The 17,837-nt window shown below is 38.5% G+C and overlaps 1 protein-coding gene across 4 annotated transcripts in view; it reads left to right on the top strand.

Moving 5' to 3' along the window:
- The window catches only part of CDK6 (cyclin dependent kinase 6), a 128,321-nt gene that overhangs the window by 26,475 nt on the left and 84,009 nt on the right, over positions 1-17,837 (top strand). For all 4 annotated transcript variants that reach the window (XM_027893184.1, XM_027893185.1, XM_027893186.1 and 1 more), the window contains exon 3: positions 4,806-4,941. In XM_027893184.1, the coding sequence (XP_027748985.1) occupies positions 4,806-4,941 (136 nt within the window). The remainder of the gene's footprint in view (positions 1-4,805; positions 4,942-17,837) is intronic.

Genomic DNA, 17,837 nt, shown 5'->3' with positions numbered 1-17,837 from the left:
AATAAATGAGACAAAGAAGCATGTCCTGAACAAAGGGGAAGAGCTCTATCATACATTTCAGAGTGGGAAGCTCTATTTCCTGTTTTGCTACGTGGGACTTGGTTCTCTAGCACACGTTCCACTCCAGTTGCCCAGCTATTGTCTTCTTCATCTGAAAGACGACCCCTCTGTTACAATACATTGGGTATTTGTGATTCCAAGTAGAGACTGGTTTCTGTCAGCAGCTTTTTTTCTCTTCAAAAACAAGAAAGAAAAAGGTAGTTAATATTAAAAGTCAGGGCCAAACTGTTTTTCTTCAAAGAGTACGTAGTTTACAAGGTTGGGATGCCCAAGAGGCTTGCTTCTGAGTGACTTCCAGAGAATACGTGAGTGTAGGGCTGCTGCTGAAATTTGGACTAAAAGGGCGCCTGACTGTCATTCTTCAATGCTTTTAAGTATAAGAGGCTGAAATTTTCTGTACCCTTAAAATTGTGAACTCCCAGAATTAACTTGAAACAAAGGCAGTAAAAGCAGAAGCTATTCGGGTCCCCCTGCCCATATTTGTCAGTAAACCTCAGTCATGGCCTGTGATACTCTTGGTAGCCCAGTCTTGTGGTGTTTGCATAAACACTGTCAATACATAAGTTCTGTGCTGGTTTTCTGTCATGCAGATAAATACCTTCAGAGTTAGGTTGAGACCACCAAAATCCTTTTATCTGTATATATTTTCAGGCTTGTGAAATCTTCAAATTGTAGCATATTGCTATGCCGCTATTTACCTCACCACAGTCTTCTTAAACATTTCTCCTACACAGAAATTAATGGCTCCAATACTATTCCTCTGTCATGCATAAACTGGGAAGTGACTCTCCCTAGGGAAACACTGTTTCAAAGAAAATTAAAGTAAGTTCATGTTATTAGAAATCTAGAGAGGGCAAGGACTCTGGCGTTGTTTAGTGCTGTGAGTGACTGTAAAGGGATGCGTGTTCATGTTGGATTAGTCCTACTGCAGTAAAAATAAGAGTACGCCTTTGGACACATCAGCAGCAAGTATCTAATTTTTGGTCTCTTCCTCTTGACTATGATCCAGTTAATTTTCCAGACATAACCACTCATCTGTTTGACAATAGCCGAGAGAAATTACGTCCTACAGTTTTTTCGGGTCTTACACTCAGATCTGTCTTTTGGTATTTCTTGCAGGTGGCTTGAGCTGATCAGCCTGATCTCCATCACTGCTATCTCAGTTTGCTCAGGAAAAAAGTGTTTATGCCACTTGAAAGAGCAAAACTTCATAGCAGTTCTCAGAGCAAGTCTGATAACAATTGGGGACTTTCTGGGATTAGTTACCAAATTAGTACTAATCAGTAGACGCAGTAATTTTCAAAAGAGTTTTTGTAAGTGTCCTTATAAAAGCATTAGACATTCATATCATAAAATAAGAATGAACTGAGATTGAATTTGTCAGATTACATTTTGGAAGAAGCAATAGAGACTTCAAGGTGCATCACCTAGTTTTCTGCCTGTAAAAGATGCCTAAGTATTTTTATAGGAAGGCAGGTATTCTGCTAGATTGTGGTAAGATCCACTAGGCACTAGGACACATAACATCAAATAGAGACGGAGATTTGTAGATGATAAGCTTCTTTTATTTTAGTACACTTAGGTTGAAAAAGTGTCTGCCTTAAAACACAGGTTCTCCTTAAGTGTCTGTTCAACAGGGTTCCAGTTCAGATCGACACATTGGGCGGTGTGTGACTCCCAGCCAAACACCTTGTTAAATACTTGCAGGATTTCCCATAGCGGATCTTACTTTAATCAAATAATTCAAACGTTTCTTTTGTAAGTACAATAGAAGGGCAGGGCTTGTGTTTACAAAGTATTCAATATGGAAATCCTGTATTAATTGAGGTATGTTTACTTCACTTAGGGCAGTGTCCACATAGTAACTCTTTAAATAAAAGGTCTTTTGCTGTTGCCGGCTCCAGAGAGGCAGTCACATGCAATGGTAACCTGTCACATACAGAAAATCATAAGGAAATGGCTTCAGACGTGCATTATAGGCAGCAGAGATATTCCTAGCTAAAGAAGACAATTTTATGGGTGATTTTCTCACAGTGGATGTAAAAGAATATAGTTTATAAAGAGTAGTTCCATCCCTATGGAAACTACTAAATAAAGAGTCTGTGTCTTTCTCAGTCTATTACTAGAGTGATTAGCACAAACAGTGCCAAATGTTACCTTTTTCTAATACTGTGGATTCATGTACTTTAAATTATTATCTTTCTAAGGCAGCAGCTGTATTTTCTGTGAGTAAACGTGGTGTGCTTCTCCCCAGCCCATTGCAGGATCTGGAGCTTTCATGATTTACTGTAAAGCATTTAGAGTTTCACATAAAGAGTGTATAAAAAGGAAAGATAATACTATTACTCAGTGATAATATTATTACTCAGTAATAGGTAACCAGAATTGTGCTCCTCTGAGTTCCTTATTGTGCTGTGCCAGAAAATACTGGAATTGACATAAGCCACATACAGAAAAATTAAACAGAGAATCAATGTTTTCCTCCATAGTGAGTTGGAAATTACATGTTGTTCCTATGTTTAATACAGTGAAATATTTTTTGTCCTTTTTTTTTTTTTTTTTGAATTATAACTCTGGTATAGTTGAAAATATACTTTTGCCAGTGCATTAAATACCTGGCAAAAAGGATGGTTTTGAACATTTTTAGGTGAATGTAGGTCAACACAAAGGAATCATACAGTTGGAAATATTTTCCAGTGTTTATGTTCAGATGTTCAGACCTGTCTGGCTCCTCTCTGTTTGCATGTGTTGGGGTTATAGGCAGTCCAGCTACATTCCACATTGATTTATATAAATTTATTGCAGATTATTAACCTCCAGCCAAATACCAGCAAATTTTACTTTTCAGGAAGCTTTGTGACTTTTCAGAAAGCTTATTTACTGTGTACAGGACATGTATTACCCCATTGGAGGAATCTTAGAGAACAGTATTTGTCTTTATGAGAAGCGTGCCAAGGCATTTTCTGTCACAGTCAGTTACATTACCATAATAATTAATATTTGTTTGTTCATGTGATTATTACAGATTAAGTACAGGTTAGTCTTCCATAGAGGTAGGATGACAGTTTCTCCATGTTCTGGAACTCCAGTTTCCAAATTGTTACTCACTGAAAAGCTTTCTTAAGCTAAAAAGAATGTGCATGCATCCATTTTCAGAACATGGTGGCTAATAAATGTAAGTGTCTGACCAAAGATAATTTAGGAAATGCTGTTAAAGTGGGAGCACAGCCTAAACACGGTAAATGTCAAGTGAAAAATACTCCTCCTCTAAACCTGGATTAGAGTCTTCACAGGTGGTTATGTAATTCTAGTCTTCCCTTGCTCTGTGAAATACATTGAGATTTAAGGTAAGAAGTAAAAACTCAGTACAAAGTGTTGTCCCAGTCTGTTTGTCAGAGGTCCGTTGTGAAAAGCAAGGACCCCCGAGGCCTTGTGTGTGATTAGTTGTCTTCAGATCCTCCATATAAAGCCTTTAGTCCTCAGACAAACAACAAAAATATTACTTGATAATGTTATCAGAGATCCTGCACTTCACACAAAGTAGGGAAGCAGTTATCCTAAGTAAGAGGATGAAAGATACATGTATAATACAACAATGTCATTGCTGTGGTGTTGAAAAAAATAAGCCAGAGTATCAACACTAGTTTGGTCTGTTACCAGTAATAGATTCTTCAGTTTAACTATATAGACCTTTTTCTCAATAACTGTATTCATTCTTTTTAAATCTGTCATTAGTAAAAGTGGTGATGGATTTTCTGCCTTGCTTCAGAGAGCAATCAGATCTGTACAGTATGAGATTAAATGAATAAACACATTAGTAAAGTATGTGAGGAGGGAAGAAACGTCCTTCTAGCTGTTAGATGGTTTCCTATGGGGATTTTATAGAAGTGGGACTTGAGGAAGGCTGGTGGAAGTCACTAGTATAGGTGTGAAGCACAGAAGGAGGGCAGATGTTTTTGAACAAGATAAAACAGTGATTAAAGCTGCTATGTAGATAAAGTGAAGAACATGAGAAAAATCATAACGAAAAAGAGAAAACAATAGAGAATAGAGGATTCAGATGGGAATGTGTCATTATGAAGAGCTTTGTAAATGCATTTGATGTTGTGCAACAAGGTGAAATGATGAAGTTTCAGTAGAAGAATGACAGGAAATGATGAGAGAAGTAGTGACATCTTGTGCACAAAGCTTTTTTCCAAACTGTATCCTGACTTTAAAGGTATTCCTTGCTTCCAGGAATTTACAGAAGTAATCAGCAAAAAAATTCTGTTTCTGCCAAAGGAGATTCAATCACTAAACTATGTAATGGTGAACATGGGAGTTACATGGGAAGAAACTAAAGGTGCATACAGACACTGTATTTTTTCTCAAAAATGTTTCTCTCTTTTGGGTTTTTTAATGACTGCAAGTACTGCAGCATAGAATGTAGATAAATATCAAGTAACTTTCTGTATTAACTCTAGTTACTGTGTGAAAAAAATTTTTTTCATGTAATTATTATACAGTGAGCAGCTGATGAATTCTTGAGCCTGTTTCGGAATTCACACATGAAAGACCAAGATGGTGTTTTTGATATATCAGCAGTTACCTGATGAATCAAGAGCTCGAAGACTGGTCTACTTTTGGAAAACTCCTTTTCCCAGTCTGTATGCTAGAAAAAATTTAGATAGCCATGCATGAGCTGCAAGGTATGTATGTCTGTAGTGGTTCCTATATACTTACCTCCTCTCTTCTTTTGTTCTCAGATTGTTTGATGTGTGCACCGTGTCCCGAACAGACAGAGAGACCAAGTTAACATTAGTGTTTGAACATGTGGATCAAGACTTGACTACTTACTTGGATAAAGTTCCAGAGCCCGGAGTGCCTACTGAAACTATAAAGGTATTTAAGGAGAAAGATTTTGGATATTTTCAGAGATTAATCAGAAAGCAAACTGTGTTTTGATCCCATAGGATTTTGTTATATCTAAATTGAATAGTGCCCAGCTTGGGGCATGAATTGCAGCACAAAGATCTGTATTCACTAACAGATATAATCTCTTTTTGAATAATGCTGCACTTGCCATTTTCTCTCTGTTAGGGTTACAGATTCTGATTTTCTACTGTTTTACAAAATGTAGCATTCCAGCACAGGAAGCACATGGACCTGTTGGATCGAGTCCAAAGGAGTGCCCCCAAGTTGGTTAGAGGGATGAAGCATCTCTCTTACAAGGGAAAACTGAGAGAATTGAGATTGCTTGGTCTGGAAAAGAGAAGGCTTAGGGGTGACCTAATTGCACCTTTCCAGTACCTGAGGGGAACCTACAAGATAGACGGAGAGAGACTTATTTACAGGAGTATGTAGTGACAGGACAAGGGGGAATGGTTTCAAATTGAAAGGGAGTAGGTGTAAACTAGATATTAGGAAGAAATTCTTTACTGTGAGGGTGGTGAGGCACCAGAACAGGCTGCCCAGAGAAGTTGTGGCTGCCCCATCCCTGCAAGTGTTCAAGGCCTGGTTGGATGGGGTTCTGAACAACCTAATCTAATTGAATTGTCCCTGCCCATGGCAGGGGGTTTGCAACTAGATGACCCTTAAGGTCTCTTCCAACCCAGGCCATTCTACGATTATGTGATTCTATGAAGTCATTAAAAATGACCTTTGGTTGCAGCTGTAGGCAGAGAATCTGTTGTTTATGCCGAGACTACTTGAATCTTCCCTAAGAGGTGTCTGTTTGACTGCTGGATATTGTTAGAATGGATAAAATAAATCTTTTGCTCCTATCCCTTTCCCTTTGCCTTTTGTTTCCCAAAGCCACTACTTTTGTTTCATGCTCTCCTTACCACAACAGTTTCCATACGTTCCAAAAGCAAGAAATGTTCATCATGGACCTGTGGTGAGCTCTGTAGAGGATGGGCTCAAGGACAGGGGTAGTCATGACTAGTTGTTTTAGAAGCTGGGAAGGCTCTCAGTAGCTGGGAGGATGATCATGACGTTTTTCTCGCATATTATCTCTTACTGTGCATTTGTAAGGGAGGACTTCTTCCCAGCAGAGGATGTGCTTGCGTTATTGGTAGTTAAACACCTATAGCAACTCCTCTTCTTTCCTGGGAATTTCACAGCAAAGTGGCCCATTGAGGGTCATAGCTTGAAATGTTTGACAAAGTTTATCCCTGGGAAGAGAAGCTGAGAGGTTGATGTTTCTACATTTTGGCAGTGTCTGTTTAACATGTCTTTTGATTTTAATATTTTCATGAGGAAAAATAATTTATACTTTCAGAGATGGATTATTTTACGCTTATATAAGTACTTTGTGGAAATATGTTGTGTCATTTTAGTCTGGCAAAAGTCCTGAAGGAGGAAAAGAAAACATGAAACCTACTTGAAATTCAGTTGTTTTAATAATTTTTTTAACAGCTTCAAACTTAGGAGTTGTTTGATCTTTCAGTTAGAAAATAGAAATAAACCGAGTAAGGATCTGTTCACCTTTAGCAACTATGTTTTTTAATGAATCTTTGTGGATAAAATAAAATTTTTGAAAACTGGTTACAGCTTTGATGCAGTCCTGGCAGAAGACTGGAATGTACCTATTAGATTTGTAGGACTATTTTACAATAATGCTATTAAAGTTCTACTTTCTCCTGGGACTTTGAAGCTACCTAAGTAAACTGTATTTCAACACAACTAACATTGTGAAAATGATATGCAAGGTGACTGGCATATTATCTAACTAAATATATTGAAATCGAATCACTGGTCCTCTGAAATCTCAGTTTGAAATATCTTTTAAGCTATGTTTCATTGAAAGGAAATAGAAGACATGAGCATTGTATTAAATATTTGTGATTTCCAAAAATCCTGTTCTAAAATTGCACTATTAGACTGCAGTATGTATGTGTGAATAAACATTTCATGGAGGTTATATACTGATGGAGGAAATTATTGTGCTTACTTTTGAAAAGCACTATCATACATAAATGGTTTGCTGGTTCAGCCCAGTTGCTATATCTGGTAATTTGGCACAATAAAAGAGAAAATTTAGCCACACAGAAACAAAGAGAAGCAATTTTGGTCTTTTATATACAGTGCAAGTTCCACTGCAGACAGTGAAATTAGTGACTGTATAATTCAGCTTGTGGTAGATACATCTCTTTTTAAATGGGTGAGGAAAAATGTCCAATTACTGTTTACTTGTTCGTTGCTGTTGATTTCAACATCTGCACAGTAGCTGATGTGTCTTTTCTTTAATCCTCTTTGGCACAGGAAAAAAGAGTTTAAGTTGCACCCTGTTGCTTCATGGTTTATGTCAAAACAACCAATTTATGGAGGTATTTTTGCTGATAGTCAGGGCTGATCACACGAGGGAGAGTCTCAAGTCTTATTTTTAATACATTTTGATACCTTCCTAATGATAATCTTTATGGATATTCCCCATAGAAACTGAAGCAAACCATAGTTCTCCTGGCTGCAGGGAAATACTGCCATTCTATAACAGCTGAGCATTTAACCCAGAGCACATACGTCTTTAAATGCCTAATCTGACTTTTTATAGTTTGGCTTTTGAGGTTAATATGGATTTGTACTTCATTTATTTTCCAGAATTGCGGACAATTTGTGTAGAGTATTTCCCCTCACTGCTAGCACAGTACAAAACAACTGCCAGTATTGTAAGACCATCTGTTAAAGTTCTGCATGTGTCAGCAACACTGAGGTGCCAAGTGAGCCGAGTGAGCTCTGGATAGCTTGATGTTGAAGGATCTAATATACCTCTTTGGCACCATGGTTTAAAATCACCAATTGTTAGTAGAACTTGAATGACATAAAATTACTATGAGAGAATTATCAGCCCCAGAAGATCTTTTCTGTGTGAATTAGCTACCATCATTATATAATGTTTAGAGAAGGGAGGCTCAGCTTTTACCGGTTTAGGGCATGCTAGGAATAAAGGAATATAAGGACCATTTTAAGAATTTAATTTATATTTTGCAGGTAGTAGTCACACTATAACAATTCAGAGAAACTAACCATATTGATCATTTAAATACAATTAGTGCTTTTGTCTTAATGCTGCTCAGCATTGGCTTTCTAATGCCTAGTGCCCCGCATTAAGAGTCACCCCAGAGGGTGTTTTAGGAAGATATAGACAGGTGCCCATAACATGATAGAAGTGGTTTTCCTATAAGACATTGCCTGGTAGTGGAAATACTTACCCAGGATGTAGGGCAGACACTCTCACGTCCCCTCCCTGTTGCCAGGAACATGAGTACTCTAGTCCATTTCTCTGTGTCTGGCTCTGGCTACTGAGTTCTAGGTTATTTTGGACAGTGGTATTTTAAGTCTTTTCTGGTGTAGCTCTTCCTTTATTTTTTAATGGAGTATACTTTGGGCTAGCAGGATGGACAACACTACTCCAGATACTTTTGAAAGTTCACTTTTTGAAAGAAAACTATATTCAGCCCTTGATTTGATTAATAAGCCTTTGTAACTGCTGGATTGTAGTCATGCTCACCCTTGCTGGCTTCCTCTGTCAGACCTGATTAATATATGTTCCATATGGCATGAATCAGAATCAGCAATGACAACGTCTTCCTTCTTTCCTCTCTGCCCATCGTCTCCTCCCTTCTTTTCTTCCTGGGATACTCTTTAACTTTAGGACGGTTTATGTGGAAATGGAAGTTATGAGTTCAGTTTCCTTCGGACACAGCTGTTAGTCATGCTCAGGTCCTTTGTAACGTTAATGATGTTAGCAGTTGAGCCTCCGACAGACTTGGCTCATTAGAAACTTTTGTTAGTTGACATAAAGGTAGTGGAAATGGGAATGACACAGAAAGATTATTTTTTTAAAAAAGTTAACAGACCACTAAAGCATTTTTATGTTTTAACCTTTGGGACTGAGGCATGTTTAAGCTGCGTGGTCACATTTTGTTCTGGTGCTTGTGATACTGGCACGGGTTCTTCGGAGTTCCTTCCAGTCATCTTGATCTGCCAGTCCAAAGGGTCTGTAAGAATAAGAGGGGACAGCAGACTGTTACTGAGGTTGTTTAATTTTAATAATGAGCAAATTTAAGTTTGGAAACTAGCGTCATTATAAGTAAACCTGTGGCTTCTTTCAATAGCATTCTTACAGTTGATCAGAATTTAGGCTACCCAAGCTACACGTGCTAACCGGACTGTGCCTGTTTCAGTCTAACAGTCAACAGAGGAGGGAACAGAACAAAGCTCTCCAGTAAAGCAGGTGCATATGTTATCTATCATGGGACGTTAGAAGAACTGGGAATGTGTTTCTACCCGGGTCTGTGATCTGTGAATTGTTATTGTATTCCCCCCAGCCTTGAACAGTGCAGCCAAATCACAGTGAGTGCTGGTTTAATGTATATGTTTTCTCTGCTGTGTCCTGGTTCCTCACCCAAGTGAATAGCTTCTGTGGATGTTTATTCTGGTTTCTTCTTTGCATAGGAAGCCTAGATGCCCATCTGATTCAGGTATACAGATTTTGATATTTAGATGCCTGAAACTGAGAAAGTACAGCAATGACCCAATTTCCTTTTGTGGGCTTATCTGAAGGTAGCTCATAAATTGAATTTTAAAATATTAGCCCCATTCATAGAATAAATGTTGCTGTTGTATCCATGTGCATTTCCTGTAATTTACATTACCTGTTATCAGATCAGGCAGACTGGTCACATCTTTGCAAGACCCTTAGAAAATTAATATGAAGATACTGCTTCTCAGAAAGCAAACCAGTGTTCGGTGTTGTGAGGTGACTCATCAGCCATCTGCCATGGTCGTACCTACTCAGTTGATCATGTATGAGATGTGGAGCAGATGTCACACAATCATGCAATTCTGAAAATAAAACAAGATATTCCAGGAAAACATCTTCACCAGTACTGAGAGTCTTCAGAGTGTGGCTGTATTTAACAACATCAAAGTTAAAAGTCTGAAAAAAGAACCTGCTCGAATTAATAAGAAGAATACTAAGAGAAGAGCTGTTAGTCATGTTTTCCTGTCAGTACTTTCGTGGTAAAGAAAGAAGTAAAACTGCATGAGGAATTTAGAGTGTACAAATAGTGGATCAGATCCCCCAGATGCTACTAAGAAGTGTAAATCCATTAGCCTTAGTGAAATGGTACCCATTTACAGCTGCTAAGGATTTTATTTTTGTGGATTATTTTGCGACAACTTTTATTCTTAATCCGTATCATAAGTTAAAGAGTTACCACTATAAGTAAATCTTTGAGAAAGGGCTGAATTGATAAATCATTCTGGGATAAATCTTTTTTTTTCTCTGTTATCGTACTCCCAGGGGTTGAAAGAGTAGCAGGAAAGAGAGCAGGTGCCCTGCACAAATGGTAACTCTGAAGGAACTAAACATTAATAAGTGGATATTCTCCAAAGACTGGTGGGTTCCTCTGTTGCAGGTGGTGTAATTTCTTTCCCGTACTATGTGGCATGTCTCTCATGGCCACATCTCCTGTGGCTGGTATCAGGTAGTAATGTGTAGTCTTACCAGGGGGTAGGAGTCGTCATGATTCTGTGAATAAAGGCACTACTGAGCACAGGATGTTTTGCAGTATGATGTTGTATCCATACAGCTACTTCATCAGCTTGGACTTTTTTAATGTTAGTGTACAGCCACTGATTTTAATTACGGTGGTGTTAAATGTCTCCAGATCCCTACAATTTCCAAATTCAGATGCAGTCCTTTTCAATCTGATGATAATGTATAGCTGTTTTGTGCAGTGCTGTAGCCCAGAACTGCTCAGACCTCCATTGCTTGCAAACTGAGAGCTCATAAAAATGTGAGGCACTCCAATAATTTTAAATCACTCTGTCCTGACTAGAGTGATTTAAAATCATTGGAGCGCTTCACATTTTTTCAGTTGTTCCAGTTTGGAAAGCAGTCAAGCAACACTGGAGCATAATGCATGAAAGCAACCTGCCTGAAATAATAATTTTAGTCTTTCAAAACAATGACACTGAATTAGAAATGTCACTGTGAAACAATGTCTATCAAGGGCTCTCTAAATAGACATCTCAATTTACTTTACTTTTGTAGCCCAAACTCTTAAGGCAGCAGTGCAGTCCAGTAGGGCCCTAAGGGAAACATCTTTTTTGAAGTCAGAAGGAGGCTATTGTTTTCAATAGATGGAGGGCCAGAAATCATCTTTATTCAGAAAGTCAAAGGGAATTAAGAAACTGAAGAGATTCTGAATTGTGGGCAGGGATGGAGATTGAGCCTTTAGTAGAACAGGATTTATGATCAAGATATTGCAAAATATCAGTATTATACACACTGGAAGTGAAGTGTTTCTGTCAGCTCATTTAATTTCTGTTAATATAGCAGAACTGGACATTGATGTGATACATAAAAAAGCTTATGGATCCTACTGCTCTGGATTCTCTCTGGTGTTATTAATGACACTGAATTTTTTGCTGTTGGAACATCAGTGCGGTACGAATTGCTATGTGAAATGCTTTGATGACACTGAAAGAAAGGGAGCACATGGTAGGAATAATGCTCCAGCAGGTGTAGAAGTGGGGCTAAGCTGCCAGGGAGCATGTTAGAAACAGTGCTGTGCTGTTCCACAATGAGCCAGTGGCAATTCTTCCAAGTGAGTATTTTTGAGATGCTTTCTCTTGTCTTGTGGTGTTGCACAGGTGCAGTTTGCTCTGCAAGTACATCCTGTGTCAGTGATCAGCAGAAGTGTCACTCGTGTTTTTCGGAGTCTTTCTCTCCATCAAAGAGATCCCACAGTTAAAGCAATTGAGAGAAAGCTGTTGCAGCTCATGGTGCACATAGAGCAGTGGAAGAATAATAGACTGTGTGGATTTACCCATGGTCTCAGTTTTGCTTACAAACCATATGTTGCTTTTGACAAGTAATCTGAAGGTCAGACTGCAGCAGGTGCGAGATAATGGGGAGACATTCAAAGATCCATTCTTGATTTTTGTGGGGACAGATAAGAATCACTGCTTAATAGGAATTTCTGTACTGGAAGGAAATCAGTCCCCTATGCAGTACACCCATAAAGCTGTACTTTGCCCCAAAACAAGCATACAGAGATAGGGAAGAGTACACAGAATAACACAAATTATGATGTGATGAGATAGATATTTGGGAAAACTGACCAACATATTTTTTCTTTTTGAACTCCAGATTCTAAGGGTAGAACTCAGCTGATCTGGGAGAAGCAGCATTGTGGCAGGATACGTTTCCCGTCTCAGCCAACTTAAGTTATTGCAGCTCAGATGGGCTATATTAGAATATTCATGAAGTGTCTGTATTTATTCACAGAAATTATACAGCTGTAGTGTAAAATAATTCAAAACTTGGCCACAGGCAGCTCATAGCTAATAAAAGATAATATAATAATCAAATAAGTTATTTTTCCATAAAACTGTTTTCTCTACTCCACCCCAAGAGAAATTTGATACTCTTGGATTAGCTGTATGCACTGTTTTTATGCCAATGAATAGGCAGGTTATTGTATCCCACAGTAAAAATTTGAAGCATGTTACTTTAGTGGCATATTGATTTAATCAAGATATGTTGTGTTTGTTTCTTTCCCTCTGTAGCAGATATTTAGCTTATGCCAGGGAACAAAGTCCTGTGCCTAGAGAGTGGTTTGGTGTATATTATTGTTACATGTATACACACGAAGGCATGCTACTTATACATGTGTGTGTATATATATGTGCATGTGTATATATATATATATATTTATGCACACATACACACATATATATCTGCTGATTCCAGGACTCAGTCCAGTGGCTCATCACCAGATACAACCGAGCTGCTACAGTCACAGGAAGGGAATAAAGTGAGACCCAGCTGAGGCTGTGCCTCTCCCTCCTACTCAGTATGTCAGACCAGGGACACATGGATAGCATCCATCCCACCCGCCCCTGTGGATACCAGAGCAGACATGGTTCCTCCCCGCTTCCTGTCCTCAGGCCATCAGGCACCAAACTGCAGAGAAGCACCAGCCACTGGCATCAGCCAGCTATACTCAGCTGCTGAGGCAACCAAAGCCAAAACCTCTGACACTGAGAGCTGCTTTCAGTGATTTCAACTCAGTGTTCTCTGTCTGTGCTATTCCTGTTTGTCCAGCCCTTTCTTCTTTCCATCCTTCTCTTCAGCCTTCATTTTTTTCACCTCTCTTTCACACTGTAAAGCACTCTTCTGTTCTTTCCCTCCCTCCAGAACTTTTCTCTCCATCACTTTTCTTTCCATTTTGCTTCTCCCTTCCTGATTCTACTCCCATAAAAATGTATTATCATGCAACTGTCACTCTGTTTCTCCACCTGGGGTCTGTCTTGTCCATTTTATTTGTGAGTTTTTAATGGAAGAGGCTGTGTGAAAACCCTTGACTGTGTAGTGCCCACCATAATAGGACCTCCTTTCTGGCCAGCCTTTACACAATACCTTGTTAAACATGAGTCACGATAATCAGATCCTACAGCAGCATTAATTTGTCTAAAACAGTGCTTCTCCTCTGCTCTGCTGTTTCCCTGTCACAGCCACTTCACACGTTTACACAACTGCTTCAATGCTCTGTAATCAGCGTATGGTTCATGTTACAGGTTTCTCAGGTTTCAAAGTGAAATAAAATGAGCTTCCTTCCATTTTGAGAATATCCTTTTTAAGAAGTCCAAACAAAGACACACATTATTAGTAAATTTGCAAGCAGCTGCTAGAAGACAGAAAATTTAGAATGGAAACACGAGTGAAATAACAGAAATACTGTTTGTTGTTTGTTCTCCGTGTGATGGCAAGGCAAAATATTTAGAAATTGAAATGATTAATTTATTTGTAGTTTTAATAAAGCAGGCATTGGTTTGTAGGATTTGCTAGTGTTGGTACTCCAGAGCACAACTATGGTTCAAATCCTATTGTGGTGTATCTGTGGGATTCTTAGGGTTCCTCCAGGGGTGAGTGTGGGGCAATGCTATTAGCAGCAGTTAGCAAGCAGCCTTTCATGTATTTTTGTGCAAAGCCTGAACAGTTTGCCATTAAGAAAAAACAAATTACAAAGGTTTGAGCTCCTGGATGAAATCTGTCCTTCATTTTTGGATTGGGAACCTTATCCAAAGACTGATAAACATCACTATTTTAGGTTCTTCTTACTTCTCTGTAACCGTTACAACTATACAGAACTCTCACTTATATCAGTACACATTAAGCATTTAAACTCATGCTGGAATATACACCTGCACCTTCTGATTCAACTTCGGACCTCAAAGGAGAAAAACCAAAGGAGCAGAGGCTCTGCTCCAGCAAAGCACTTAAGCTTCTGTTTAATTTTATGTCAACAGATTGCTCCAGTATTAGAAGAAATGAGGTTGAAAAACTGAATTAGAGGAGCTAACAAAGGAGAATCAGTTGTTACCTTGTGCTACTGACCTGATGAATTCCAAGGTTAGAGCAAACAGCAATTGAAACCGTTGTTTCCACGGTCTCAGATTAGTCATAAACATGTATTTATGCTTGTGTTTAAATGCTTTGTCAGAGCAAGGAAGTAGTCTTCTCTCAAAACTTACGTGTAAGCCATGTCTGTGCCTTTGGAACCAGGCTCCTGATTATTCACAAGAATGTGTCAGAGCTGGTCATCGTGGTAAACTGACTCAGTAGTGGAAAAGGGCTCCAAGCATCACAAGGTTTGGTGGACTTGTTTGTTTTGTTGTGTTTTGTTTTCATTAATATCTTAATGTTTTGGCCACAGACTATCCCATCTGCCTTCTTTGAAAATAGTGACAGTTGAGAATGCCCATTTACAGGAAGAAACCATATTTTACTATTTTGACCAACTCATTAGATGCCATCACATTCTGTCTGTATTAACGTTGAACAATGCCTTATACCATAAAGAGCCGTTTGAAATTAGTGGCTTAATTAATTAATAAATGAGTGGCTTCATAATTAATAAAATTTGCCATTTTAATTACTTAAATTAAAATGGCAAAGACAGTTACTGCTCAACAGTTTTCACTGTTGATAAATATGTGACTGTACAAACAGCACCATAAAAATTCTAAGTATTTTAAAATGTCCCACTTTTCTCATCTGTGCAATAGGAAGCATTGCACCGTAACTTTTAAATGCCAAAAATAATCAAGAAGACATGTTAGCCATCTCTTAGGAGCATTTAATTTCCAAGTCAGTAAATTCAGCTGCTGAATTTCTGCCTTTGTTTTAGGATCTGATAGTTCTGTTGCATAACTACAATTAGGGAATCTCAAAAGGCTCAAAAATGTTACAGTATTCTGTGGATGCAAATGCAGGGTTGTTTTTCATTTAGTTTTACAGCAGGGAAGGGGCACTGGCATGGCAGTGCGTTGCCTTTTTTTAACATCTAGTTTATGATTCATTCTAAAATATTCTTTCATTTGGTATTAAGTTCATATATTCCTGTTCTGACAAGCAAGGTAAATATTTTAACAAGGACTTTTTAGAGAGAAATTTTGACAGTAACATACTCCTCCCTTAGTGTTACAAAGGAAATACTTGAAATCCAAACCCAGAGTTGGCATTTCAATGGAAATGGTTCCGAAAGAATACATAGGATATTGCAAATGCAAAATGCAGTTAATGAAAGAGTATACAGGTATCTGTCATGTATTTTAAATGAAAACGTCTAAGTTGAGACTTGAGAACATCAACAGCAGTCTCTGAGCAGTATGATTGTTATTACAGTAGTATATTGTGTACAACTGTCATTCAGTGAGAAACAACACAGACCAAAAAGGAAGATAGATATAAAAAACACTAAGTTAAAGGAGGAGAGACCATCTTGCAAGCACTTTTTATTACATTTTTGCCTTGATAAGAAGATATCCATTCCTTTCTTTTAGTTTGCTCACAGAATTCCTGCTGAAGTCTATAGGGCTTACTGAAGACTAGGAAAAGGAGAATAGAAGCCAAGCTACATGAGCTATAGTGAACCAAAACTTTAGAGAGATGCATACTTGACAGAAAGTTTAATATAAAAATAAACCACAGTTTCTCTGCTTGGTTTCTGGAGCAGAAAGTCGCAAAACAAGCAGAAAACTTTTGGTTCTTGATGAAATGGTTAGTTTAGCTTCCTTACATCATCTGTTCTAAGTGTTCCATTCTTTAACCTCTGTTTCAGTGAAAGGAATTCAGACCTAGTTTGACTTAGGTTTATCTCTGTGAAGCTGGGGCCTTGGAAAATATTTCAGAAGTAGCTTTAGCCTTATGTTCACATTTTGTTCTTTTGCAAATATGGTAGAGGTAACCTTGATTTGCTAATTAGTGGAGTCACGCTTTATTGTGACAGAAAACTAAGAACAGTCCTTCAATGAAAATAACAAAGACCTACGCCATGGTGATTGATGAGAACGTTGTACAAGTGAAATGAGCTGGAAAGTCATCATCTTGTCTTTTCCTTTGCCACAGGAAAAGCATAGCAGAGAGATTTCTTTTCTTCTGGTCCTGATAAGGAATCTAACGAAGCATAAGGAGAGGTTACACAGCATGGAAATGTGTTACACCCAGCTGCTCACTAGCTTGCAAAGCTGCAGTCAATAATACAGTTGCTATTTAATAAACAAAAGAAAACAGAAGTCCTTTGATAGTGATCCCTAGCCTCTCTCATGTGCCCTTCTGAAGATACAGTTTGTTTCTACTTAATTGACTGTAATTTTGGAATAACACAGAGTTTGATAATGTATTTTATGATTTGTATTTATTTCATTGTTGTTGAGAGGAAAAACAATAGATTTGTCTTTCTTGGGCCTGATTCAGCAAAATACAGACATGTGGTCCAGGTTGTCTTCATTGTAGCTACTTTTATTCTCATAGGTTTTCCATGAACAGTTACGGTGAAGATACATCAGAAGATAGGTAGTTATATTTTCCCAGTTGGCTTACATAACCAGTGGCATACTCTTCTGCTTGTCACAGGTTACCCTTTCGAGAAGCAATATTGCATTTTTCACAAGCTGCATTTGTCAAGTGCATCATTTGCGATGCTTTACTTCCAAAAGTCATATCTTCGCGAAAGCAGTTTGTTCCGTTGATTGGCTCTTTTTGCCCACTAATTTCTAACGTACCTTTGGCTTTTTATTAAAAATCTCTTAAGGTTTGTTTCATTTAATATTTGAGGAGATGAAGGAAGGGAGAGAATATCCTCTACCTGTGCAACACTGGAGGCCATCTTCGTCCCTCTCAAGACTATCGACTCTCACGTTACACCTTTCCCCTCACCCCCAGAGTAGACCTGATTATTTCCTATTTTGTTAACATTAGGAAATAAGTAGGCTCATTATTCATTGTGTCGCTGCAAGTGGAAGATGCCTTCTTTTTTTTAGGATGAGGCAAGTGTTCAAAAGAAAACAAGGCAAGGTTTACACTAGTTTGGGCTAATGTAAATCAGTGTCACCTTGCTCAGCACTGGAAGGGCTATGACACATGTCACTTTGGAGAGACTCAGCAGATGTGTGGGACCATCTTCCAGCACTGCAGCCACAGCAAACATCACAGTCACTACCTGCTGCAGTTTGTTATGTCTGAAATCCAGAGATGAGCTGATGAGGCATGCTAGTAGCTCACATCTGATGATGATCTACTTCGCTCATTGTCACCTGGCCTGTGGGAGGCAGCAACCTAAAGAGGTAGAGTAGGACCACAGGCCCTACTGTGTAGTGGAAGAAGTGGCTAGGCAGAATGGGGTGCAGTGCAGGTGTGATGAGAAGAGTCAGAACTGGGGATGGAGCAGGAAAGGGCAACAGGGCTCATGAAGGGACGAAAGAGAGAAGTAAAAGAAAAGAAA

Source organism: Empidonax traillii, unplaced genomic scaffold (assembly GCF_003031625.1).
Source record: "Empidonax traillii isolate 1590-97213 ecotype Southwest subspecies unplaced genomic scaffold, ASM303162v1 scaffold384:size1533304, whole genome shotgun sequence".
NCBI classification, from domain to species: Eukaryota; Metazoa; Chordata; class Aves; order Passeriformes; family Tyrannidae; genus Empidonax; species Empidonax traillii.
The sequence above is the reverse complement of the archived record's forward strand: the minus strand, read 5'-3'. Positions and strand labels throughout refer to the sequence as shown.